General features: G+C 45.3%; 1 protein-coding gene across 2 annotated transcripts in view; it reads left to right on the forward strand.

The window, feature by feature from the left end:
- Positions 1 to 27,304, forward strand: part of SPOCK3 (SPARC (osteonectin), cwcv and kazal like domains proteoglycan 3) — a 396,496-nt gene that overhangs the window by 333,820 nt on the left and 35,372 nt on the right. For both annotated transcript variants that reach the window (XM_054030790.1, XM_054030791.1), the window contains exon 7: positions 25,016 to 25,135. In XM_054030790.1, coding sequence (XP_053886765.1) covers positions 25,016 to 25,135 — 120 coding nt within the window. The remainder of the gene's footprint in view (positions 1 to 25,015; positions 25,136 to 27,304) is intronic.

The following is a 27,304-nucleotide window of genomic DNA, read 5'->3' on the forward strand; positions in this document are numbered from 1 at the left end:
AAGAAAAGAAGCCCTTTGGCACTGAAAGACAGAGTGGCCTTGTGCAAAGGACCTGAGTCAGGCCATGCACCCGCTACAGGGCTTCTGCAGAGGTTGGACCACCAGCCCCGTCAGGGACCGCCCCCCACCTTGAGCAGTGGTAGGGGCTCTCAGCTAGTGATGGGGCTTTCAGTGTCCGAAGTGGTCAGAGCAGCTAAGAAGCAAGGCTGACCAGCTCTGCAGGTGCCATGCCAGGTGACCAATACGGCTCCACTCTCAGCACCAAAGGGGAAATCCATGGGGGTGCTGTAGCATAGACTGGCGGAACACCCCAGGTCACCGGATTGCAGGCACAAGTCCATGTCACTGCGACCTCGGAACCCGGCACTGCATCCTAGCTCACTGGCCAGAAGACTTTGATCTCCATCGAGATCTCCACCTACTAGGCAAGGGTCTCCGAACTTGTGGTGCTGTTCCCCGTACTGCCGGTACTGACGATTGTCTAGCCATAGGTCACCTAGATGCCGAACACCCTCTCCCAGACAATGTTTTGGATCCAACCCTCCCTTTCCTCAACCACCTCCACCCCTTCTGGTTGGCCTGGTCCTGTGTCACCTCGGGCCCCTGGGTATTAGATACAGCTTCTTCAAGCTAAACCCTGCCGTTTATATCTGACCACCCCTCCCACCCCCCTTCCCCATCCCTCTTCAGGGACCCTTCTCCCAAGCAACTCCTCGTTCAGGGTGTTGAAAACCTCCTGCACCTGGGGGCACTGGAAAAGGTTCCTCAGAACATGGAAAGAAAAGGATTCTACTCTGGCTACTAGTAATTCCAAAGGCAAAAGGGGGGCTCAGATCCATCCTAGAACTGCATCGCCTCAACAAGTCTCTCAAGAAGTTGAAGTTTCACATGGTCTCCCTGGCCTCCATCATCCCCTCCCTGGATCAGGGAGACTGGTATGCCATTCTCGATGTAGAGGATGCATACATCCATATTTCCATCTTCTCAGGGCACTGGCGCTTCCTCCGCTTCATATTGGGCTGGTGCCATTTCCAGGTCACAGCAATGCCCTTTGATCTCTCCTTGGCCCGAGGGTATTCACAAAGTGTATAGCACCAGTGGCCACTTACTTGAGATGTCAGGGAGTCCAAATGTATCCGTACATTGACAACTGGTTGATAAGAGGCCGGTTTCTGGATCAGGTGTGGTATCATCTCGACCTGGTATGTTCCACCTGTTGTAATCTTGGGTTGATAATAAATGAGAAAAAGTCAACCTTGACACCAGTACAATGCATGGAATTCATCAGAGTGATCCACTCAGGCCAGGGCCTTCTTCCCTGAGACTCGGTTCCAGGCCACAGTGGACCTCATCACTGGCCTGCGGCCTACCCACTCACCAGTGCCTACACGTGCCTGAGGCTGTTGGGCCACATGACAGCATGTACATACGTAGTTGGGCACGCACGGCTCCACCTCAGACCTCTTCAGGTATGGCTGTCGTCGTTCTATGTCCCCAACCAGTACAGCATGAACTGGGTGGTCAGGATCCCAGACAGCATTCTGTCTTCCCTCTTCTGGTGACAGGATCCCATGTCAGTGTTGGAAGGAGTTCCCTTCATGGCCCTAACCTGATCCTGTTCACTGATGCCTCAGACCTGGTCTGGGGAGCCACCTGGGTGCTCTCAACACGCAAGGTCATTGGTCCAGTCACGATCGTTCCATGCATATCAATGTCAGGGAGCTGACAAGCCTGACCAGCCTTTCTACCTTACATACACAGCAGGGTAGTCCAGGTCCTGATGGACAACATGGCTACAGTCTTCTATATCAACAGGCAGGGCGGAGCAGCCCTCTGGTTCTGGGACTTCTGTCTGCAGCACCTTCCAGGGACCAAGAACGCTTTGACAGATCACCTCAGCAGGATATTCTCATCTTGCTACAAGTGGTCCTTTCATCCGGAGGTGGCCAGTTCCATCTTCCGTAGGTAGGGAGCTCCCCAGGTGAACCTATTCGCTTCCCAGCAGAAGAGGAGATGCCACATCTTCTGCTCAATTGGGGGCATGGACAGAGGATCCCTGTCAGATGCCTTCTGCTCCTGTGGTAGGGGGCTCTAATGTACATCTTCCCTCCAGTGCCATTGCTACACGGGGTCCTCATGAAAATCAAACAGGACAGGGCGAGGGTCCTCCTCATAGCACCAGCATGGCTGCGCCAACACTGGTTCAGCATTCTGATGGACCTCTCAGTGGTGACCCCATTCCAGCTACCGCTCCATTCAGACCTGTTGTCCCAGAGCCACAGCAGTCTTCGGCACCCCAACCTAGTGGCATTACATCTGATGGCTTGACTGCTGTGTGGCTTAGTGCGCAGGAGCAGCAGTGCTTAGCTGAGGTTAATTGCATTCTGCTGGGGAGTAGGAAGTCCTCCACCAGAGTGACCTACCTGGCCAACTGGAAATGGTTCACCTGTTGGATTGCAGACAAAGGTGTTCGTTCTGAACAGTCTTCGCTGCAGTTTACTCTGGACTACCTCCTTCACCTCAAGCTACAGGGCTTATCCCTCTCCTCGATCAAGGTCCATCTAGTAGTCATTTCAGCCTTCCACCCGCCATTCGAGAGCAGGTTGTTTTTTGCTCAGGATATCATGGCCAGGTTCCTTTTCCCACATGTCAGGGACCCCATCACTCTGTGGGACTTGAATCTGGTGCTGTCACAGCTCGCGGGTCCTCCCTTCAAGCTGCTGGCTTCCTATTTCCTCCTTCTGCAATCCTGGAAGCTCGTGTTCCTGGTCGTGGTCACGTTGGCCCGCTGGGTATCCGAGATTCAGGCGCTCACGTCAGAGCCACCATACACAGTCTTCTACAAAAATAAGGTCCAACTAAGGCCGCACTTGGCTTTTCTTCCTGAGGTTTCTCAGTTTCATTCGAGCCAGGACATTTACCTACTGATCTTCTTTCGGCGGAGTAGTGCAGTCGTTCTGTAAATCAACGCAATTATTCATTGCTGTGGCCGACAGAATGAAAGGTTTCCCTGTATCTATGCAAAGAATTTCGTCTTGGATTACTGCGTGCATTCACTTCAGCTACAACCAAGCGAAGGTGCCACCCCTGGCTATTGTCACTGCCACCTCTACCAGGGTGCAGGCCTCTTTGGCAGCCTTTCTGGCCCATGTGCCTATCCAGGACATCTGTAGAACAGCCACCTGGTCATCTGTCCACACTTTTACGACCCACTATGCACTGACCCAGCAGGCCCGGGATGATGCTGGCTGCAGTGCTGCAAGCCGCTATGCTGTGAACTCCGAGCCCACCTCCCTGGATACTGCTTGTGAGTCATCTATAGTGGAATCAACATGAGCAAGCACTCAAAGAAAAAAGAAGTTACCTACCTTTTGGTAACTGTTGTTCCTCGAAATGTGTTGCTTGTGTCCATTCCATTTCCCGCCCTCCTAACCCTCTGTCGGAGACGCCAGCAAGAAGGAACAGAGAGGGCGCAGGGCCAGTGGCACGTGATATACTGATGCATGGGAGTACCGCTCCAGGGAATGCCACAGCCAGCCCTACAGATACCGCTAAGGCAGAAATCTCCGACAACTATGCACGTGGGCGTGCATATGCCTAAAATGGACTGCACATGAGCAAAACATCTCGAAGAACAACAATTACCAAAAGGTAGGTAACTGTTTTTTCTTTAAACAGAACCCAATATACTTCACATAAATATTACTTTCCTTCACTAACTTTTGAAAAATTTCAAGAAATTAAATATGTGAAGAAATATGCTGCAATATGAACTCCAGAGCGCACTGATTTTAAATACTAGTAAACCAGTTTATAATAGGTGCACAGGAATCAATACATGGGAAGTATGCAAGCTGCTTTCAAAAAGTTTCAGTTTTGAAATATTAAGTGCCTTCTATGTTAAAAATATATTTTAAATTATGAATCTTGGGGAACATTAAAGACACAGCCTTATCGCACAAACTCTGTGTTTTTAAATCATATATTTTGTGAAAGCTTAGTGGTTTGGCTTGGTGGTGGTAAAAATATTTTCGAATGAAAAGAACAAGTGAAAGACACTGCAGCAGAGGTCTCCTGCTGTCGACTTTGTTGTTATTTATTATCTCTACAACTCCAATAACATGTATGCAACTTTACAGAATTTTAAGACATTTCCCTCCCCCAAAATTGATATTGTAAATTGGTGCAACATGATGAGAAATGGTAACAAAAACTGGCTGTACAGGAACAAGAATGCAAGAATTGCAACAACAAAACCATGTTGGATAAAACCATAATTAAACATGGCATGCATCTTGCGGGGGAGAGGCTATGTCTTTTAACATAATGGTATTATGAGCAAAAGACTAGGTGGTAATAATTTATAATATATTTGAAATTTCAAAATGTATTTTATATTTTTATTTTGTAATCAATATAGTGGCATTACCATCAGTCTTAGTGGAGGTTTGCTGGAAATTGTTTTCCTAAGAAGTTTAAGGTTTATCACGACTCAATTTCCACACAAGCATTCCTTTATTAATTCAAAGGCCAGTTGATGATAATTACACGCAGTGTTCAAACACAAGTATGTACTCCTATATTCTACACCTAAGAGCAATTTAGTTTTAAGTACTGGACAAACTATTCACAACAGAATCAGGCCCTGGAAGCACCTTGCCATCATGGCATTTTCCAGAGGGGTAAGGAAAACCACTGACAAAGAACCTAGAAAACCTGTATTTATTTTTTTTCTACACTGTGACAAACAGGTGATGTCATTGCCAGTTATCCGACCTTCACTAAAGCTAGATGAGGGAATTTTAGGGCTGAATCCTATCCTCGGCTCTGTTGAGACAAGATTGTCAAGATTCATTCACAATTCAAGAAGGTTGCCTTCTTATCTTATTTTAGTATGGTTTTTTTCCTAGCTATCAGACTAAGCATTTCTAACCAATTATTTACTGCACCTGGTGCCCAATTAACTATGTTTTCTTTATTTCTATGACATCCACTCAAATCTTAAAACTGGTATTTTAAGGGTCACTACAACTATCACACAAGTAACTTATTTTTCTCATGATCTCATCCTTTTACATATTTCGGGCCTACCACTCATGCTAAAAATCCAAACTCAGTTTAAATCCATTGTCTGCTTAGGCCTAATGTAGACCCATATTCCTAGAAAAGTCACTAGCACTTACATGTTGAGGAGTAATATTGCTAAAAAATAAACTTTAGGGAAGAAAAGTAGGTTTGTTGTGGGAAAAGCTGGTTTCCGTGAACTTGTTGATATGCACCTCGGTATGTCTGAAGCCGCCTTTGCAGGGCCGGCTCTGGCTTTTTTGCCGCCCCAGGCAAAAAAGCCTCCCACCGCGTGCGCCCTCCTCCCCCCCCAGGGAGAGCGGAGCCCCGGCAGCCAGAGCGCCGGAGGGAGGGCGGCGAGCCCCGCCGGGGCTCCGCTCTCCGCGGCGGCCAGAGGCTGCGCCGGGGGGAGGGTGGCGAGCCTGGCTGGGGCTCCGTTCTCCCCGGTGGCCAGAGGCTGCGCCGGGAGGAGGGTGGCGAGCCCGGCCGGGGCTCTGCTCTCCCCGGCGGCCAGAGGCAGCGCCGGGGGGAGGGCAGCGAGCCCAGTCGCAGCCCCGCTCTTAGGCCGGAGCACCGCGCCGCTCCCCTCCAGGTGCCGCCGCAAGCACCAGCTTGGAGGGCTGGTGCCTGGAGCCAGCCCTGCGCCTTTGGTTGGGATAGGGAATGATAAGAGAGACAAGAATGAAACTTTCAGCAATAAAAGACAGTGTATACACTACAGTATTTCATCTTTCAGATAATAAATTAGGAAATGAACACTGTATTTTTTTTAAATAAGACAGGCATTACAAGGTAGCACACTTTCACATTTTAGTTGCATAGAATATCTTGGCATATAAATTCTGCATGTTATGAATCTCTACTGTGCATTACAGTTTATTCTAGTGAAAGTTGTACTCAGCCTTAGTCCAGATATTTGACTCTGAGTGGTCTTAACAATTGTGTGGACACAATAAGATCAGATTTATTTTAATGAATATGTAATTTAATTTAAATCATTTTAAATGTTATAATACGTTAATCAAGAGCAGAATGTCTGTACGGAACATTAATTTGAGGCAGTAAGAACAAGCAGCTGTAGTTCCCTGATATGATATCTGCAGTATTTATATTAATTATCTCATAACACAGAATAACTGGAGTAGAAAATCCATTATGTTTAGTTAAATAGTGAGGAAATCAAAATGCTTTTATCTGTTAATTTTAAGGTATCCTCCAGAAACAGTAGGCTTTAAAGGTAACAGATGGCCAACATGTTTAGTGGGATTAAAAAATACAGTAGTAATATTATAAGTGTGAACTTTTCCAATTTGCAGCCTTTTTACTCTAATTAAACAAATATGGCTATGAACAAAATTACTAAAATAATTGTCTTTAATTTTCATTTTCAAGTGTAAAAGTTTTTTGTACTTCTGCCAAATTTATTGTCATTTGCTGACATGTTCATTGTGTGAAAATACTATTCTCCTAATTTACAACAGACATAATACAAAAATAGAAATGATTCTTTGTAATGCAGAAGTAATTTATCCATTGTTTAATTTAAGGGGAAATGTCTGTTAACAACACACTTAAATATTACTTTAACTTCTAACCAAAGACAAATGTGTAGTAGGTTTCCAGCTCATATCCTATATACTTAGGCTTGTCAGAATCTGATTTTGATTTTTAAAATATTTTTTATGGATAACATCGATGTTTATTTTTAAGCAAGTTTAAAATTTTTAACAATTTAAGTTTTCACAGTTGTATAAAATTGTGGATTTTAAGCCTCCCTCCCCCCATCCCCCCATTTTTATCCATTTAAATTTTCACAGTTGTGGGAAATAATGGGAGGGTCAGGCAATTATTTAATGACAATAGACATTGAGATTCAAATGTTAAAGCTTTATAAATGGTCAACATCACATGCCAAAATATACAGAATAAATAGCCTTAAATCAAAAAATCATACCACTTTACTCATCATTCACTAGTCTATTTGTAACAAATCTAATTCAGAAGTCTGAATCACTGGATTTTAACTCTCATAAATTCTTAAACAGCATTTTTCTTTCTTTGCCTATCTGTAAATTTTGATTGTTATTGATGGAAATATTTTCCCTCAGTTTGTGTATGTATGGTGAATTAAATGTTTACCAAATTTACCAATGGTAATACTTATGCACATGCTTAATTTCAGTGGGATCATTCGTCTGCTTGAAATTAAACACATGCCCATGTCTTTTCAGGATCGTAGCCTTAAATAATAGTGATACTGCCTGGGTGCTGCACTATATTACATTCCAAATGTTGGCCATCAAAAGTACTGTGTTTAAAAGCAGGAGCAGCGGCACAGGTTTTAGTCTCCATGTGACCGACTTCCTACCCTTTAAGAATAGTTTGTCATATAGTAAGAGAGTGAGTCACTCTGATGTACCGAGATGACTCCATATATTTCTGGCATCACAGTACTGGATTTTAGGATAATGCTCTATGGAGGGGTACTTCCCGATTTAAGGGCACAGTGCTTATATATTATTATTTATATTACCAATCTTCTGTTGTCTTCTGTTCTGTATATAGGGAAATTGTCATTTTACATATCTAATTAAAATGGACTTCAATAGTTTTTTGAGGTTTGTCCCTTCTGGTTTTCCTCACAACTGTCAGAGGTTCTGGCCTTTGAAGTAGAGACTCAACTGAAGCCTCTTGTGCTCTTCTCTTTGAATGTCCTGATGGAAGTTAAGTGTCCAGTATTAATTTTTGAAAACAGCAGAGAGCCGACCTCAGCCTCCTGAGCTAGGTTGTCCTTTCCCTTGAAGAACAGATTCAGCTTTGTGAGCTAGTACAGAGTACAAAAATTGAAACCTTATTTTCCTACCCAATTAGGCTACTTTATGGTATTCACTTCCTTTGGATTTTTTGGAGTTGGAAGACCTCATTCATAAAAATTACTATATAAAACTATTATATTTTCAAAGTTCATATACTTCAGTATAGTAAATTTATATTTTGTTCATGTAGCATATATTATATAAATGATTTACTGTATATTACTCCGGAAAGAAGAGACTGTTTGTTTTAAATATGCAAGGAAACTTAATCCATCACACTGTTTCAGAAATATATGTTCTATTTCTCTTTATAATTTTCAGTATCACTATTTTTACTTCTCTCTCAATTAGCATTAGCTCCAGATTTGAAAAAACAGTGGAGGAATATACACTGATTAGCATGTTCAGATACTCTGCTTCCAATCAGTAAATTATATTCAAATGTCAACACAAATTCTACCATTTTTTGTATGTGAAAACAAATTGAACAGTTGGTTTCTCTTAACATTTATATAATATTTATTATAAAGATATTTCTAGAACATGTACTTACGAGTTTCAAATTCCTTCATTTCCATAGCTATATATGTTGGTTTTGTAAAACCAGTCAGTTTTCATTACTTCAGATGATAGGAGAATAAAGTAACCTTTGAGCTGATGACTTTATTTCACCCCACACTAATTCTCTTAATGGCTACTAGAATTGATTGTAATAGCAGAAATGCCTTGCATTTGGTATTAGACAAGAGCAGAAGCACTTCTTGGCAGGTTCCTGAATGGATTCATCTGATATAATATGCATTTTTTGATTACTGTCTAACCTTCTACAACCTTTACTGTCTGTCTTTTGCCATTAAAGATTCATTTGCCACTCTATCAGGTGAAATAATAGTCTGAATAGATCTGAATTACCTCATCTAGACCTATTTTAAATCGACACAGACCGATGATATAATTTCAGTAGCATGTCTCATTTGTAAGAGAAGTACCTAAACAGATTCCAGAATACAGAGACATGTTAGTAAGATTACTCAGCATATTGCACACCCTTGATCAAGCATATACCTATAGCACACACCTCAAAAACATTAAACTGGCCCAGCCACAATATACAGCTTTATCCATTGCTTAGCAAACATTTGTGTTCTATGAGGGAATGGGTGCTTGTGATATCTGCTAACATTCTGGCACACGGGCAGAGCTGTATCAGATGATGTATTGGAGAAAGACAGAGAAAAACCAACACCAAGGAAACAAATTCAAAATATTTAGAAACTTCCAATGGGTCAGGAGGTATGTTTGTGACTTTGAGGTTTTACTTTAAGAAGTTTCAGTTAGGGTTTTCTTCTGCAGTCTAATTTTGCTAGAAATAGTTTTAGTGGGAGTGATGGTAACATCTATATTTAAGATTACCTAGTTGTTTTCATTTTGGTCACTTATGACTATCTCAAACTCACTTTTTGGGTTATAGACTAAATGTGGGTATTTTTGGAAAGTTTAAGCAAAATGTGTTCATCTGTGTTTGAATGAGGGAAAATTGAAAAAATACTTATCCCATTTTAAAAATAGTTTTGTAAGTTTTTTTTCTTCTTCGAGTGATTGCTCATGTGTATTCCACAGTAGGTGTGCGTGCTCGCCACGTGCACCAGTGTTGGAAGTTTTTCCCCTAGCAGTACCTGTAGGGGGGGAGTGACCGCTGGAGTGGCATCTGCCTGGCGCGGTATAAGGGGAGCTGCGCGCTCCCCGCACCCTCAGTTCCTTCTTGCCACCAGTGAAGGTGCGTCGGAACTCCTCAGCTCCAGCCTTACTGCAGCTTGTCCCCAGAACTCTTCATTCAGTAGTACCTGTAGTCAGTTTAGTTTCCAGTGAAGTTTAGTTAGTTAGTGAGCCTGGGCCGGGGCATGCCCCGTGCCCCGGGATTTAAGTCGTGTGGCTCCTGTAGGCGTTCTATGCCAAGGAGTGACCTGCACACAGACTGTCTGCGCTGTTTGGGAGAAACCCATATCAGCGAAAGGTGTAAGATTTGCAAGTCATTCAAGCCCTGGATGAAAAAAGAAAGAGACATTAGACTCCGGGCCATCCTGATGGGGTCGGAACTGGTCCCGACCCCTGCACCCTGCTCCGATCCGGTACCCGGCACCGCGACGTTGGTGCATGGAGACCCTCCGGTACCTTCAATTAGTTGGCACCGATCCCCTTCCACGGGGCAGGCCAAGAAGACCGGAAAGACTCCCTCTTTGCAACGGCACCGAGGGAAGTCTGGGACAGAGACTAGACCCATCTTGGGTAGTCCTTGGTCCCCATCGAGCCCTAGGCATCCAACTCACATGGAGCAGAGTAGCCCGGCCCCTTCGGAGCAGGCTTCTCCGGATGTCCGAATGCCAAAGCCCTCCAGGCGGCTAAGGACATCATGTCCATCCCAGGGCTGGGAGCGCCGCTGATGTCAGCCCCACACGACAGAGGCAAGCCGCCACTGGGACCGCTGCAGTCACCGCCAGCCCGGGTACCGGTCTTGGTCGAGGGAACGTTCCCGACACCGCTCACCGCCCAGTGACCATTCAGGGCTCAGTCCATGTGGATCGCCCTCAACGCTGGCCAGACTGTCTGGATGGGTGCCATCCAATTGGGACTCCTGGCACCGCTTATCTTCACGGAGCGAACACAGATGGACCGTGGCGGACGTCGCCAACGGTCCTCGTCTTGAAGGCGGTACCGCAGTCGGTCGCTGCATGACCGTCGATGCCGTTCCTGCTCGGAATCCTGCTCCCAGTCTCCGCCAAGGCACCGTAGCTCCAGGCATCGATCACTGGCTCCTCGCCGTCGCGGGTCCACCTGTCGAGATCACTCGCAGAGCAGCCACTACCAACGGTGCTGTTCTCCTACTCTGAGGTCACGTTCCCGTGGTTGACATAGATCCCGGCACCACCGCCACTCCCGGTTCGGAGGCAGCAGCGTATTATACTATTAAACAGCGTATTATACGCCAGTCCATCCTCCGCTCACAGTTGTCCATCTACAGGCCAGGCTAGCGAGCCCGATCAGCCGGACCCGCCGGTGCCTCAGCAAGTGCAATGGCACCGTGCGTCGTGGCCAGCCCAGTGGGCACCTTGGCCTCCGGCGCAGCCCCCGGTGGGGGTTGCTTGGTGGCCAGAGCATCAGAAGCATCATCGGCCTCCATCCCTAGGCTGCCAAGAAAAGGGTCGATGGGCCCGCTTCCTCAGGGTTGTGCCCAGAGTCCGACCAGGTGGTGGATCCTCTGGTGCCAGACGACACCCAAAGCACCGCACCGGCCTCCTCGCCCTGTCCTGAGGAGCTGATTGCGTTCCCGCCCCCCTCCGTCCCACAGGAGGACTACCGGGTCCATCAGGACTTAATAAAAAGGGTGGCAGTAAGCCTCCATGTCCAGGCTGAGGAAATGGAAGGGCCCTGAGACTCCCTGTTCAATGTGCTGTCCCCCTCGGCACCGAGCAGGGTGGCCTTGCCGCTCCATGAAGGGGTGGTGAAAATTTCAAATGCCCTGTGGCAAACACCAGCCTCGTTTGCTCCCATCTCTAAAAAGGCAGAGCGCAAGTACTTCATACCCACTAAGGGGCATGAGTATCTGTATACCTACCCAGTGCCCAAGTCCTTGGTGGTCAAGTCGGTCAACCACAGGGAGCGACAGGGGCAGCCAGCCCCGACCCCAAAGAACAAAGACTTTCAGAGGCTGTATGCTTTCTGGAGAAAAATGTATTCGTCTTCAAGCTTCCAGCTGAGAGTAGCAAACCATCAGGCTCTCCTAGGTCACTACGAGTTTAATCTCTGGGGATCCCTCCCCAAGTTTGAGGACTCCCTCCGGGAGCGCAATAGAGAGGAGTTTAAGGCGCTCGTGGAGGAAGAGGCAGCCGCTGCAAGGGCTTCTCTGCAGACCACTTCGAATGCAACAGACACAGCTGCACGGTCCATGGCCTCGGCGGTGTCCATGAGATGGGTGTCCTGGCTTCTGCTCTCTGGGCTATCCAGTGAAGCGCAGTCGTTGATGCAGGATCTCTCTTTTGACAGGAAGGCGCTGTTTGCGGAGGAAATGGACACAAGGCTGCACGGCATGAAAGACTCCCGCATGATCCTCCAGACCTTGGGCCTCTATGTCCCTGTTCCGACAAAACCCAAGTTTAAGCCACAGCAGGCTCCTGCCTAGATCGCCCTCCCAAAATACGAGGCTGCCCACAAGAAGCAATGGGACTATAAGAAACGCCCACAAAGACAACACCGGCCAGCCCCCCAGCCTGGGTCCTCTAAGGGCAAGCAGGCGGGTAAAAGGTGGTATTGATGAGACACTCGGGGGTACCCTGCCAGTTTTCAGCAGGAATCCATCCCCAATAAAGCTCCCTTTTTCCAATCGATTGTGTGCGTTCCTCCCGGAATGGTCGCAGCTCACCTCGGACCGTTGGGTCCTCAACACCATCTCCCAAGGTTACACCCTCCAATTTTACCTCCTACTCACCCAACCACCCCCTGCCCCGGTCCCTCTTGGGGGACCCATCACATGAGGCTCTGCTCAAGCAGGAGGTCGGGAGGCTCCTGGAACTAGGAGCGAGAGAGGCGGTGCCCAAGGATTTCCTGGGCAAGGGGTATTACTCCCAGCATTTCCTTATCCCGAAGGTCAAAGTGGGGCTCAGACCCATACTGGACCTGCGAGGTCTGAACCAGTACTTGGTAAAACTCAAGTTTCACATGGTTTCCCTGGCCTCCATCATCCCCTCCCTGAATCCAGGGGATTGGTACATGGCCCTCGATCTACAGGACGCGTACTTCCACATCCACATATTTGAGGGCACAGGTGCTTTCTCCATTTTGTGGTGGGACTGAATCACTACCAGTTCACTACCAATCCTCCCGTTTGGTCTGTCCACTGCCTCAGGGTCTTTACAAAGTGCAAATCAGTAGTAGCAGCCTACCTCAGGCACTGGGGAGTCCAGATATTACCCTATCTGGACGATTGGCTAGTCAAGGGCACCTCCCGGTCGCAGGTGAGGGATCATATGGCACTCCTCCTGTGCACATGCAACGCCCTGGGCCTGTGGGTAAACAACGCCAATTCCACGTTAGTCCCGGTCCAACACATAGGGTTTATTGGGGCACTCCTGGACGCAATGTCAGCCAGAGCCACTCTTCCACCAGACAGGTTTGAGACCTGAAAGGGCTCATCGACTCGATCGTAAGGTTCCCGGTGATGACAGCCAGGTCCTGCCTGCAGCTGCTAGGTCACATGTCAACGTGCACGTATGTGGTCCGCCAGGCCAGGCTCAGGATGAGGCCCCTACAACTCTGGCTCGCCTCGCAGTTCTCCCAAGCCACGGACAGGTTGGACAAGGTCCTCACCGTGCCGAACTCAGTGGCTGCCTCCCTATGGTGCTGGTCCACACCAAGCAACATGTTCTGAGGGGTCCCCTTCAGGGACAGGGCCCCGTCGGTGGGGCTGGTGTCCAATGCACCGGACCTGGGCTTGGGAGCCCATGTGAGGAATTTTCAGACCTAAGGCCTGTGGTCTCCACAGGACCTGACCCTTCACATAAATGTCAAGGAACTCAGGGCAGTGCGGCTGGCGTGTATGGCCTTCCGCTCGCACCTGAAGGGCAAGGTAGTCAGAGTTCTCACGGACAACACAGCCTCGATGTTCTATATCAACAGGCAAGGCAGGACTTCTGTATAGCCCACAACATCCACCTAAAACCTTTCACCTACCTGGTTCCCAGAACGTGAGCATGGATCGCTTGAGCAGGGACTTTTCCTCTCAGCATGAGTGGTCCCTAGACCCGGAAGTGACCCTTCAGCTTTACCGGAGGTGGGGAACTCCCCAGGTGAACCTATTCGCGACCCCAACCGTCGATGCCCCTGGTTCTGCTCCGGGGGGGCCTGTGGAGGGGCGCTATCTCTGATGCCTTTATCCTGCCCTGGTCAGGCCACCTCCTATAGGCTTTCCTTCTGTTCCCACTGATCAGCAAGTTCCTAGAGAAAATAAAGACGGACAAGGCCAAGGTCCTCCTCACTGCCCCGACGTGGCCCAGACAACACGGGTACGGGACCCTCTTGGGCCTGGCAGCGTTCTGCTATGGCCGTTGCTGCTCCGCCAGGATCTGCTCTCGCAGGACCAGGGCCATCTCCTCCACCCCAACCTGGCAGCTCTCCACCTCACGGTGTGGCTGCTCAGTGGCTAGGTGGCGAGGAGAGAACATGTTCAGCTCTGGTTCAGTGAATCCTCCTTGAGAGTAGACAGCCCTCCACTCGCCACTCCTGCATGGCGAAGTGGTCTCATTTTGCTAGGTGGGTGACGGACCAAGGTGTAACCCCAACGGCCGCCCCTGATCCAGCTTATCCTTGATTACCTCCTCCGCCTGAGGGCCCAGGGCCTGGCACCCTCGTTGGTCAGAGTGCATCTGGCAGCCATATCAGCTTTCCATCCCCCCGGTACAAAGATGCACAGTGTTCTCGCATGCTATGACCGGCCGGTTCCTTAAGGGTTTGGACCGGTTTACCTGCAGTCTAAGCCCCTGGTCCCACAGTGTGACCGGAATTTGGTGCTGGCTTGGCTTACAGGGCCCCCATTCGAGCCGCTGGCCACGTGCTCCTGGTCTCACCTCTCATGGAAGTTGGCCTTCCTGGTTGCGATCACGTTGGCCAGGAAGGTCTCGGAGCTCAGGGACCTGACCTCCGAGCCACCATATACTGTGTTTCATAAGGATAAGGTCCAGCTCTGCCCACACCCCATGTTCCTCCTGAAGGTGGTGTCCACCTACCACATGGGTCAGGACATTTTTCTACTAGTCCTTTGCCCCAAACCTCATGCGACTAATGAGGAACGCTGCCTCCACAGGCTCGATGTGAGGCGGGCTCTGGCTTTCTACCTCGAGTGAACCAAGCCGTTCAGAAAGTCCTCACAGCTGTTTGTCGCCTCGGCTGAGTGCGCGAGAGGCCAGCCCATTTCCACTCAGCAGCTGTCCATCTGGATCACTTTGTGCATCTGCTCCTGTTACGAACTGGCGGATGTTCCCCTGCTGCCCATTGTTAGGGCACACTCGACGTGGGCGCAGGCCTCGTCGGCTGCCTTTGTGGTCCATATCCCCATTCAGGACATCTGTAGGGCCGCCAGGTGGCCTTCAGTTCACATGTTCACCTCGCACTATGCGATAGTCTCCCAAACCAGGGATAACGCTGGGTTCGGCAGGGCGGTACTCTGTCCCGAGAACTTGTGAACTCCTACCCACCTCCAGCAGATACAGCTTGGAATCGCATACTGTGGAATACACATGAGCAATCACTCGAAGAAAAGACAGTTACCTTTTCCATAACTGGTGTTCTTTAGATGTGTTGCTCATGTCTATTCCACATCCCGCCCTCCTTCCCCGCTGCCGGAGTTGTCTGGCAAAAAGAAATTGAGGGTGGGGGGAGCGCGCAGCTCCCCTTATACTGCACCAGGCAGGCGCCCTTCCAGGGATCGCAGGGGATGCTCCCCTCCTACAGGTACTGCTAGGGGAAAAACTTCCAACACCGGTGCACATGGCGAGCACGCACACCTACTGTGGAATAGACATGAGCAACACATCTAAAGAACACCAGTTATGGAAAAGGTTTGATTTCTGTTTTTTTTTTAAGTTTACTCCAAAAACATAGTTTGCAAATAATTTTAAAATGAATTTGACCAGCTTTCATACAGCATCTGGAACACCATTACAATACCATATAAAAGAACTGATCACACAACAAATCCCATGTAGAATGAAGAGCTCTTTCACTTGTGAATAACCTACTCTTGGAGATTCAAGGGCACTCAGATCAGTCCTCAAGGGAAGGAAAAACCTAGGATTTGAAGGCCAGATTCAGAGGTTTGTCTAAAAGACTACAAGGAGTCTAAGTTTTTTTTAACTTACACACTGAAGAGACTAGAAAAAAGTTTATGTTGCTTCAGATTAGACTCTCCAATCAGTTACTTTGATACCTTTAATTTTTATGCTTATGTATTTAGATTCACAAAGCTAAAATCAGATCCCTTTAAATTTACATAGTGTATGGAAATCTAACTTAGGCCTGGTCTACACTACAGGGTTAGGTAGAATTTAGCTGCGTTAGGTTGATTTTAAAATGACTGCATCCACATAACCAACCCCGTCGAGCTAAAAGGCTCTTCTGTACTCCTCCCCAGTGAGCGGAGTAGTACTAAAATCGACCTTGCTGGGTCAAATTTGGGGTAGTGCGGACACAAATTGATGGTATTGTGCTCCGGGAGCTATCCCAGAGTGCTCCATTGTGACCACTCTGGACAGCACTTTGAACTCCGATGCACTAGCCGGGTACACAGGAAAAGCCCTGGGAACTTTTTAATTTCATTTCCTGTTTGGTCAGCGTGGTGAACTCAGCAGCACGGGTGACCATGCAGTCCCCCCAGAATTGCAAACGAGCTCCAGCATAGACCGAAAGGGAGACACTGGATCTGATTGCTGTATGGGGAGAAGCATCTGTGCAGGCCGAACTCCAATAAAAAAGAAGAAATGCAAATATATTTGCCAAAATCTCACAGGGCATGTTGGACAGATGCTACAACAGGAACACACAGCAGTGCCGTGTGAAAGTTAAGGAGCTCAGGCAAGCCTACCAAAAGAGAAAGGAGGCAAACGGTTGCTCCGGGCCCCATACATGCCGCTTCTATGATCAGCTGCATGGCATTTTAGGGGGGGGGACCCAACCACTATCCCACCACTGTCCGTAGACACTGGCAAGGGGGGAGTCTCATGCAACAGAGAGGAGGATTTTGTGGATGAGGAGAATGAGCAGCAGGCAAGTGGTGAATCCATTCTCTCCGGCAGCCAGGACCTTTTCATCACCCTGGAGCCAGTACCCTCCCAAGGCAGGATCCCCAACCCTGAAGCCAGAGAAGGCACCTCTGGTGAGTGCACGTTTGTAACTACAGTACAGGGTTTAAAAGCAATAGTGTTTAATGTTTGATTTGCCCTGAAGAATTGGGATGCATTCGGGGCCAATACAGCTACTGGAAAAGTCTGTCCACATGTCTGGGGATGGAGCGGGAATCCTCCAGGGACATCTCCATGAAGCTCTCCTGGAGGTACTCTGAAAGCCTTTTCAGAAGGTTTCTGGGGAGGGCTGCCTTATTTGTCATCCACGGTAGGACGCTTTACCACACCAAGCCAGTAGCAAGTATTCTGGAATCATTGCAGCACAAAGCATGGCAGCGAATGGTTCTGGGTTTTGGTCGCATTCAAGCAACATTTGGTCTATATCTTTCTGTGTTAACCTCAGTAAAGTGATATCATTCATGGTCACCTGGTTGAAATAGGGGAATTTTTGTAAGGGAACAGTAAAAGGACCCTGTTCATGCTGGGCTGATTGCACTTGGCTAAAAGGGATCATCCCAGAGAATAGCCACGCGGCGGGGGGAGGGGTGAAGCGATTATGCTGGAGAATAGCCACATGGCAGGGGGAGGGGAGAAGGGATCATCCCAGAGAATAGCCATGCGGTGGGGTGGGGGTAGGTGTGTACTGCACATCCACCCAAAAACTGCAGCCCCTCCTTTTAAATGTGAAACCCAACCCATTGCTTGCTCTGGGAAAGGAGGGCATTGCAGTTTGAAAACATTCCCACATCTTATGAAGGCGTAAGAAGCCAACCCCGCATACCAAAAGGCTTACCATGGCTGCCTGGAAACCGAATTCTGTTGCCCAGCCATGTGTGATGTGTCACCATACCAGCAGGCGCTTAATATAAAAGGCAAAATGCGACCTTGTACCTAAAGCACATGTGCTGTCTGCTGTGAATTGCTTGATTCACTGTGAAAGAGTCTCCCTTTTGTTCTCAGAAATGTATCATCTTAAATTTTACTCTCCCTTTTTATCACCCCCCAGGTGCAAATGTTTCTACACTCCCCCTATCATCTCCATCCCTGAGGTTATCGCAGATTAGAAGGCGAAAAAAACACACTCGCTGTGACATGTTTTCCGAGCTCATGCAGCCTTCCCACAGTGATAGGGCACAGCTTAATGCATGAAGGCATTCAGAGGCAGAGGCCAGGAAAGAATTAACTGAGCGCGAAGATCGGAGGCAGGACGCAATACTGAGGCTAATGGGGGGAGCAAACGGACATGATGAAGCGTCTGTTGGGGGAGCAAACGGACATGATGAAGCGTCTGTTGGAGCTGCAGGAAAGCCAACAAGAGCACAGACCCCCGCTGCATCCACTGTATAACCGCATGCCCTCTTCCCCAAGTTCCATATCCACCTCACCCAGATGCCCAAGAACGCGGGAGGGGAAGGAGGCTCTGGGCACCAGCCACTCCACTCCAGAGGATGGCCCAAGCAACAGATGGATGTCATTCAAACAATTTGATTTTTAGTGTGGCTACAATAAACAATGTGGCCTTGTCCTTCCCTCCTCCCCCACTCCACTTGGGCTACCTTGTCTGTTATCTCATTTTCTTTTAATTAATAAAGAAAGAATGCATGGTTTCAAAACAATAGTTACTTCATTTCGAAGGTGGGAGGGTGGCTGGCTTACAGGAAATTAAAATCAACAAAGGGGGTGGGTTTGCATCAAGGAGAAACACACACAATTGTCACACCGAAGCCTGGCCAGTCATGAAACAGGTTTTCAAAGCCTCTCTGATGTGCAGTGCACCTTGCTGTGCTCTTCTAATTGCCCTGGTGTCTGGCTGCTCAAAATTGGATGCCGGGCGATTTGCCTCAACCTCCCACCCCACCATAAACGTCTCCACCTTACTCTCACAGATATTATGGAGCACACAGCAAGCAGCAATAACAATGGGAATGTTGGTTGTGCTGAGGTCTGACCTAGTCAGCAAACAGTGCCAGCAAGCTTTTAAATGTCCAAAGGCACATTCTACCACCATTCTGCACTTGCTCAGCCTATAGTTGAACTGCTCCTTACTACTGTCCAAGCTGCCTACGTAAGGCTTCAGGAGCCCTGGGTGCAAGGGGTAGGCAGGGTCCCCAAGGATAACTGTTGGCATTTCAACATCCCCAACAGTAATTTTCTGGTATGGGAAGTAAGTCCCTTCTTGCAGCTGCTCGAACAGCCCAGAGTTCCTAAATATGCGAGTGTCATGCACCTTTCCCGGCCATCCCATGTTGATGTCGGTGAAACATTCCTTGTGATCCACCAGTGCTTGCAGCACCATTGAGAAGTACCCCTTGCGGTTCACATACTGGTTGGCAAGGTGGTCCTGTGCCAGGATGGGGATATGCGTTCTGTCTATTGCCCCACCACAGTTAGGGAACCCCATTGCAGCAAAGCCATCCAGTATGACCTGCACATTTCCCAGAGTCACTTCCCTTGATAACAGAACATCAATGATTGCATTGGCTACTTGGATCACAGCAGCCCCCACAGTAGACTTGCCCACTCCAAATTGATTCCTGACTGACTGGTAGCAGTCAGGTGTTGCAAGCTTCCACAGGGCTATCGCCACTAGCTTCTCAGCTGTCAGGCAGCTCTCATTTTGGTATTTCTGCGTTTCAGGGTGGGGAAAAGCAACTCACAGAGTTCCAGGAAAGTGGCCTTACGCATGCAAAAGTTTCGCAGCCACTGTGAATCATCCCATACCTGCAACATTATGCGGTCCCACCAGTCTGTGCTTGTTTTCCTGGCCCAGAATCAGTGTTCCACTGTATCAACCAGCCCCACTGCCTCCATGATGTCCCAATTGCCACAGCCAGTGCTTTCAGGAATGTCTGTGTCCATGTCCTCTTCAAAATCCTACTCGTGCTGGTGTCTCTTAGCCCAGTTCTGCATATACTCCAGGATAATGCACAAGGTGTTTACAATGCTCACCACAGTGATGGTGAGCTGAGCGGGCTCCATGCTTGCCGGGGTATGGTGTCTGCACGGGTAACCCAGGAAAAAAGGCGCAAAACGATTAACTGCCGTTGCTTTCATGGAGGGGTGGCGACTGACAACATGTACCCAAAACCACCCGCAACAATGTTTTTGTCCCATCAGGCATTGGGAGCTTAACCCAGAATTCCAATGGGCAGCGGAGACTGCGGGAACTGTGGGATAAGTACCCACAGTGCACCGCTCTGTAAGTCGATGCTAGCCACAGTAGTGAGGATGCATGCCTCCAACTTAATGCGCTTAGTGGGGACATATGCAATTGACTATAAAATCGATTTCTAAAAATCGACTTCTATAAAATCGACCTAATTTCGTAGTGTAGACATACCCTTACACTCAGGGTATATCTACACTGCAACTCAACACCCACATCTGGACCATGTCAGCTGACTTCGGCTTGCATGCTCGGGTTGTGTGGCTATAAATCTGCGGTGTAGACATCTGGGCTAAGGCTGAAGCCTGGGCTCTCGGATCCTCTGTCGATGTGACGGTGAGACCCTGAGTGAGTAAATTAACCTCTCTAACTATTTTTATAATGGATTTTATCCCACTTTCTTTACCTGACTTCAATATTTGCCATTACTCAAAAGAGTATCTTTGCAGTTTGTTTTTGATATTGTTTCTTGTTCAAAGAATTGTACCCACACATAGTTAGATCCTCAGCTGGTGTAAATTGGTGTAACTCTATTGACCTATGCTGATTTACACCAACTGTGATCTAACCCAAGGAATATATATTAAAAAATACATTGTTTTTGGCAAAAATGGGTTTAAAAAAAGTGAAACTAAGTTTATCTACATAAATTGGCAGGACATAATGGGTAAATAGTTACTGCAACAGCACCTAATTCATTGTCAAGCCTGGTGCTTCAGGGTAACTGTTCAGCTTTGTCATCTTTTGTCAGAAACTTTAAGCTTATGTCAGAATGCAAACTAGAGTCAGTCAAATCAGGTCCTACACTGACTTAGTTTCTGGTGGTGATTAGATTAGTGACGGAGTGACCATTTGATCTCAAAGAATCTTTAATTTTTGTTCAGTCATTTGTAACCTGTATCTCTATGGAATTCCAGACTCCTTTGTGGTATGAAATTTAAATTTGCCTATGTCCATATGTAAAGAGATATTCAGATCTCACGGTGTTGTATAAGGATGTAGACAGAAAAATATTTCTTTATTACTCTTAAATATGAAAAAACTATATGTTCCTAAAACAAGGTATAATCTGTTTTCCCCCACAAGCAAGTCTGTTCTTCTAAAGCCTGGGAAATCATACATATGTATTCTACAGCTATAATCAACTATTTTCCTTCACCTATTCTGTTCCTCAATATGTACTTCCACACAATTGTTTGCTACTCTGTCAATTTTCCAGTATGCAAGATGTCAAGTTCCACTAAATTCCTTATTCCTGTTTTAATTTGTGAATGGTGGATTGTTTGTCTCAAAACATTATTGGCATTTTTTTTCAGTAATCAAAATTCATATGGATTTTATATACTTTTCTTTAAATTGTGTGATACTGAACTGCTCAAAACAACTGAATGTTCAGATAAGTGTTTTACTATCACACCTGTGTGCCACACCTTTATAATACCATATACACTTCTACCCTGATATAATGCAGTCCTCGGGAGCCAAAAAAATCTTACTGCGTTATAGGTGAAACCGTGTTATATCGAACTTGCTTTGATCCGCCAGAGGGCGTAGCCCCGCCCCTCCCCTCCGGAGCACTGCTTTACCGTGTTATATCCGAATTCATGTTATATCGGGCCACATTATATCAGGGAAGAGGTGTACTGTTTGTGAATTGGCTTTCTCCTACTGCTTTATTGTCAGGAATAGCAAAATCTTGCAAAATATTTTTGGAAAATAGTGAGCAAATTGAAATTGAACTTTCCCAATGGGAAAGTTTAAAAAGGGAGAGAAAATAGAGGAGGGAGGGAGCCTTGTAAAATGACAACAGGAAAAAACATTTTTTGTTATTTCCTAAAAACAAAATGAAATGACACTTTAAGTCAATACAAAACAAAAATGTTCATTTTGAATAATTTTGAAACATCCCCTGGAAAATCGAAATATTTTGCTTGAAATTTCTCATGGGAAAGAAGTTGATTTTCCATCCAGTTCTATTATTTAAATTACATGCTTATATGCTAATAGTTGAAGTACGGATTACAGTATTTACTTAAAATGCTGACGTTTTAGTATTGAAATATGAGATCTTGTTACAGTTCTCTCTGCTGAGAAATGAGGAGACCACAGTTTTTTCTATCTAAATTATTAGTGAAGTTCTGCTGTATCTTTCTTGTAAATTTCACATATAAAAGACATCTGCTTTTACTTGACATATTAGAAATGTCATGAACCAAATATACACAGTGCATTTAAATTGGTAATATAGTAAATGTAATTACCTGCAGTGCTTGAGAGCTGACTCCAGTACTATAGCTTTGGGGCATAAAATAGGCAAATGACAGTTTGTAATCAGGTTGTTTTGCATCGCCTTGATTTTTGAAGATGATGATCTATTCCCATTTTACAATAATCCAACTAATTAAAATTAGTAACAAAAATGATTTTTTCATTCTCTTTCTCTATTTTGGGTCCAAATCATCATTTAAAGTTTCAGTATGGAACAACAAAGTTTGGAAAACTGCAGTAATTTATATTATAAGAATGGCCCTAATTTAAGATCATAGCAGGATTTATTTTTCCTGCTCCCAACCCCCCCATAATGCTCCTCAAAATGCGTGTGTGTGTTGAGACATAGAAACAGGATTTGTCATGTTGTCCCCCAAAATGGGCAGTACCACATGTTTCAGAGAAAGGTGTAAGGAACCGCTCAGTAGGCAAATGTAGGATAATCTGCCCTCCACATTGTTTTATCCTGATCTCTAACAATGAGAAATTGGTTAAATCCTTGAAGCATAAAGTTTAATACCCCTTCCAAAATTTGTTAGCATTAACTATTCTAACATGAGTAAAAGATGAGGCTGGGATGGGACAGGACCAGTCTGATGTGTTCACAGCCATCTATACATTTATAGATCCAAAATATTTATTCTCCTCTCACTTCTGCACACTTTCAGTCAGCAGCCGTGCACTACCAACCCCAGGGTATTCAATTTTAGTTCCATTTTGGAGCTGGGAGCCAAGGACATCAAGGAGATGCTGCCTTCTTTTCCCATCTATACTCAATAAGATATAGACTGTACATCTTGTAGGTAGGAGTTGATCAGACACAGAGGCTCACCCGGGCTGCTTTTCTGGAATGAAGGGTACCCAGGGGATCTCTGGAGATTGACAGCACCATGGAATTGCTATGTGCACTTTGCTATTGGTGCCAAGATTTTATCACTCGTTTTAACATAAGATTTTGTTTAAAAAAAAAAAGGGAAAGGAAGTACTAGACTAGTAAAAAATTGCAACATCAGGGCTATCCAAAGGAATGGGAGGAGACCAGATTATCTAAAACCCAACAAACTTTAACAGAGTCAGAGCCTTGATACATCAGCACTTGCCTTCCCAAAAACTAGTGACAGGCACCATCATCCACCATGAAAACACTTTGTTTCAAATTCATTCCCCCCAATTTCTTTTTCAAATGGCACATACCTGCCATACAGCCAGTGGGGGAAAGTAAGCTCATTTCAATATTTCCAAGCAGTGCATCATAAATTAAGGATCTGTATTGTCTGCCACATACATGTTTAAATACTTGTATTGAACTGTCACCAGCTGGAGGTTTGGCCAAAGCAGATCTTAATTTAAAATATCCTGTGTGTTTAATTCATCTATGTGTAATCTTGGCTGAGTAGCCCATTTTTACCCTACTAGAAAGGTCTGGCTGATTTTGAGCTTACCTTACCCACCAATAGGCCAATACCAGAATTGTTTCCTGTTGCATATCAAATTGCTTCCTGTTGCATATTGAGATGAGGAATTCTGATTTTGTGTAAGTTACACAAGAAAGGAGCAAAACATGATTTTATAAGAAGCTCCAGTTTGTTTATAATATATGCAAATATGTGCACAAATCCAACATGAAAGTCATTCATGAGAAAAACTAAAGTCTCAAGAGCTATGTTATGAGCAAAGATGAATAAACAAATATATCAAGTATCAGAGGGGTAGCCATGTTAGTCTGGATCTGTAAAAAGCAACAGAGAGTCCTGTGGCATCTTTAAGACTAACAGATGTATTGGAGCATAAGCTTTCGTGGGTGAATACCCACTTCGTCAGACGCATGTTGCAAATATACAGATACTTGCCCCTGTAGTGATTGTCTTTTTCGCTGACATACTGACATGCTTCAGTTTTACTCTAAAATCAAAAATAAAATACCCAGCCTGTCATTCATGTAAATAAAAAGTGTATTAGACTTTACTACCAACTTTCTTGGATTGCAACATAATATACAAAATGCAAATAAAACTGGGGGCTTATGTTTCAACAAATGATTTCTGCTTTGGTCTGGAGTTATACCACTTTGGATTGTGAATTTATCAGCTCTTAAAAAGTAAGTAAGTTTGGGCTTAGTTTGTGGTTGGGTGAAGATCTCCAGGGAAATGAGCCTGGTGACTGGTTATTTAGTAGCTATTTCTTCCTGTTGAATCAGTATAAATGAAACTGCTCTAGCTTGGTGTTTTAGAGAATGTTGGGCTATTGAAGGTGTCTTCTTTGGGATATCATGCTAAAGCCAAGGTCTTAGTCACTTGTGGTAATTAGGATCCCATGACACTTTTCTCAAGAGTGTAAGTGGGTTTATTTCCATGTTATGCTATCCTGCGTCCCTCAGTTCTCACCTACCGTTTGTTAGATTTGATGTTCTTCCTCACTCCCTGCCCTAAAGTGAATGCTGTTAAATAGCTGCATGCTCTTCCCCAGAAATGGATATATTTCCATGGTGAATGGAGTGATTCCTTTGTGTAGATCTGTGTGGATATATAATAGTTTGTAAAGTACTCGGGTATCATCTGGATGAATAGAACTGGATACATGCCAGATATATTGGAAGGTTATTTTTATAAAATTATTTATACTAAAAAAAAAATCATATTTTGAATGTCTAATTAAATACTGAACATGGAAATGACTAGCGAAAAGGAAACCATAGACCACATGTTGCATTTTCTGTTTGTTTCATTTTTCAATTTTTAGCATAATTTGAAAGATTGCATTTAGTTATGTTTCTTTTTACTGCATGATAAAGAACTTTGTATCTTTTATTTCAGTGTGCAGTGACCTGGAATTCAGGGAGGTTGCAAACAGACTGAGAGACTGGTTCAAGGCACTTCATGAAAGTGGAATCCAAAACAAGAAGACTAGAATTGTACAAAGGCCTGAAAGAAGTAGTAAGATATTTCTTCTTTTGATATTTGATATTTTCTTTGCTACTTTTCCACACTTTAGTTTTTCCATTAATGAGACTTCCATTATTCTAGTGAATCTTAAAACTAAGCTTTATACAGCAACCTGAATAGAAACCGTAATCTATGACTTTGAAAAGTTCATTTTCTTATTTCTTCTCAGGGTGTAGATCTGTGCTTTTGTATCGACATCTAACGTTCACCTCAAGTTTCTCAAAAGAAATATTGTTTTGCAAAACAGTGGCTGATGAGAGAGTTATAAGAAACCTGTCATTCACAAAGCTATTATTTAGCCCAAGGTTTGATTGCTATTAGTAATATGGCAGAAATACTTTGCTAGACCATGATAATTCGTTGACCTATAAGGAGGGAAAAAGGGAGGAGTAACTGCTGTTCTGAGAGAGCCATTTAGCAACTTACCCTATCATTGGCAAGCTCTGCTGCGTACAAGCTTGTAATTATATGTAGCCCATCACCTCTAGTTGGTGTCACAGTGGATGCTGATATAGAAGAACGTATGAAAGAGAAGCATGTAAAAGAAGGCAGTTTTCAAGGATACACTTCAAAAGAGGAAGAGTCAGGAGTGCTAATGAAGTGGAAACAGTAGGGGAGGCATTTTGGTTTTAGCTACCTTAAATATTTAAATAGAATTCTTGCTTTAGAAAACATCAACATTTCAACTTACATAATCATCTAAGGGCTTTGTTTAAAATGGCAATTACAGCATGCAGCAGAGCTCTTGACAGTGGTGTCCCACTGTGGCACAGAGTTAAATTAGACTTTGTAAGCATTAAATCTGTACCCTACATTAACATGAAGAGCAAACTCTCTATGAATTTCTCCTATATATATGTTGAATGGAACTTGGCCACTCCTTACTGTTTACTTTGGTCCCTTCACTGTAAGCATTTTTAAACTGTTGAGTTTTTTTCTGCCTTTGTTTGTTCAGCCTGGTGGTGAAGGGAGCAGCTGAGCTAAGCAGGGTGACTTGTGTAACCTCTTTTTCCCTCCAAGCTTACTCAGGAACAGGTACCTGTTCCCAGGGCACCTCATGTCATTAAGAATAATGTTGATCTTGGGGGTCCCAGCTGAGATGGGAAAATAGGTGGGAATCCTCTAGTCACACCTCTGTAATAGTCCTCTTACTTGTATGAATATTGTCCACATGTATACCTGTGTCTGTACCTTGATTGCCTCCAGGAACAAAAAATACAAATAATGGATCTTATTCAGACAACACTGGTCTACAATTTTTGAGAAGTCGTCTGCTTCAGAGATAAAATGTGCTTTTTATTATGTATTTTGATGTGCTGAATTCAAATATGACAATTAAAACAACTGATTGGCTACTGTTTCTAAGATATTTAAGTTTTTACATTTTATGTCTATGTATATTGTATAGATAGTAGAGTTTTAATCATAAATTGTAAACCTAGGTCTTTTCATGTGTTTATGGTTGCTTTACATGATAATATTTCACCTGTCCTGTTTATGTAACACTTTAAAAATCAGCAAAAGGGTTATATAAATAAAATTTATTATGAAACAAAAGGCAAAAAACTATTCTGTACATAGTTTAGTCCTATTCAGTGTCTACTCGGCGCTTCTTGGCTTGTCTCTTGTATTCATTAAATGGAGCATCTCTTGTCACTGTCCAGCAATACTCTGCAAGCATTGATGGGCTCCATTTGCCCTGATAGCGTTTCTCCATTGTTTCAATGTCCTGGTGAAATCGCTCGCTGTGCTCGTCGCTCACTGCTCTGCAGTTCGGTGGAAAAAAATCTAGATGAGAGTGCAAAAAATGTATCTTTAGTGACATGTTGCAACCAAGGCTTTTGTATGCCTTCAGGAGGTTTTCCACCAACAAGCTGTAGTTGTCTGCCTTGTTATTTCCAAGAAAATGTATTGCCACTAACTGGAAGGCTTTCCATGCCGTCTTTTCCTTGCCACGCAGTGCATGTTCAAATGCATCAGCTCGAAGAAGTTCACGAATCTGAGGACCAACAAAGACACCTTCCTTTATCTTAGCTTCACTTAACCTTGGAAATTTTCCACGGAGGTACTTGAAAGTTGCTTGTGTTTTGTCAATGGTCTTGACAAAGTTCTTCATCAGACCCAGCTTGATATGTAAGCGTGGTAACAAAATCTTCCTTG

Source organism: Malaclemys terrapin, chromosome 5 (assembly GCF_027887155.1).
Source record: "Malaclemys terrapin pileata isolate rMalTer1 chromosome 5, rMalTer1.hap1, whole genome shotgun sequence".
Lineage (NCBI taxonomy): Eukaryota > Metazoa > Chordata > Testudines > Emydidae > Malaclemys > Malaclemys terrapin.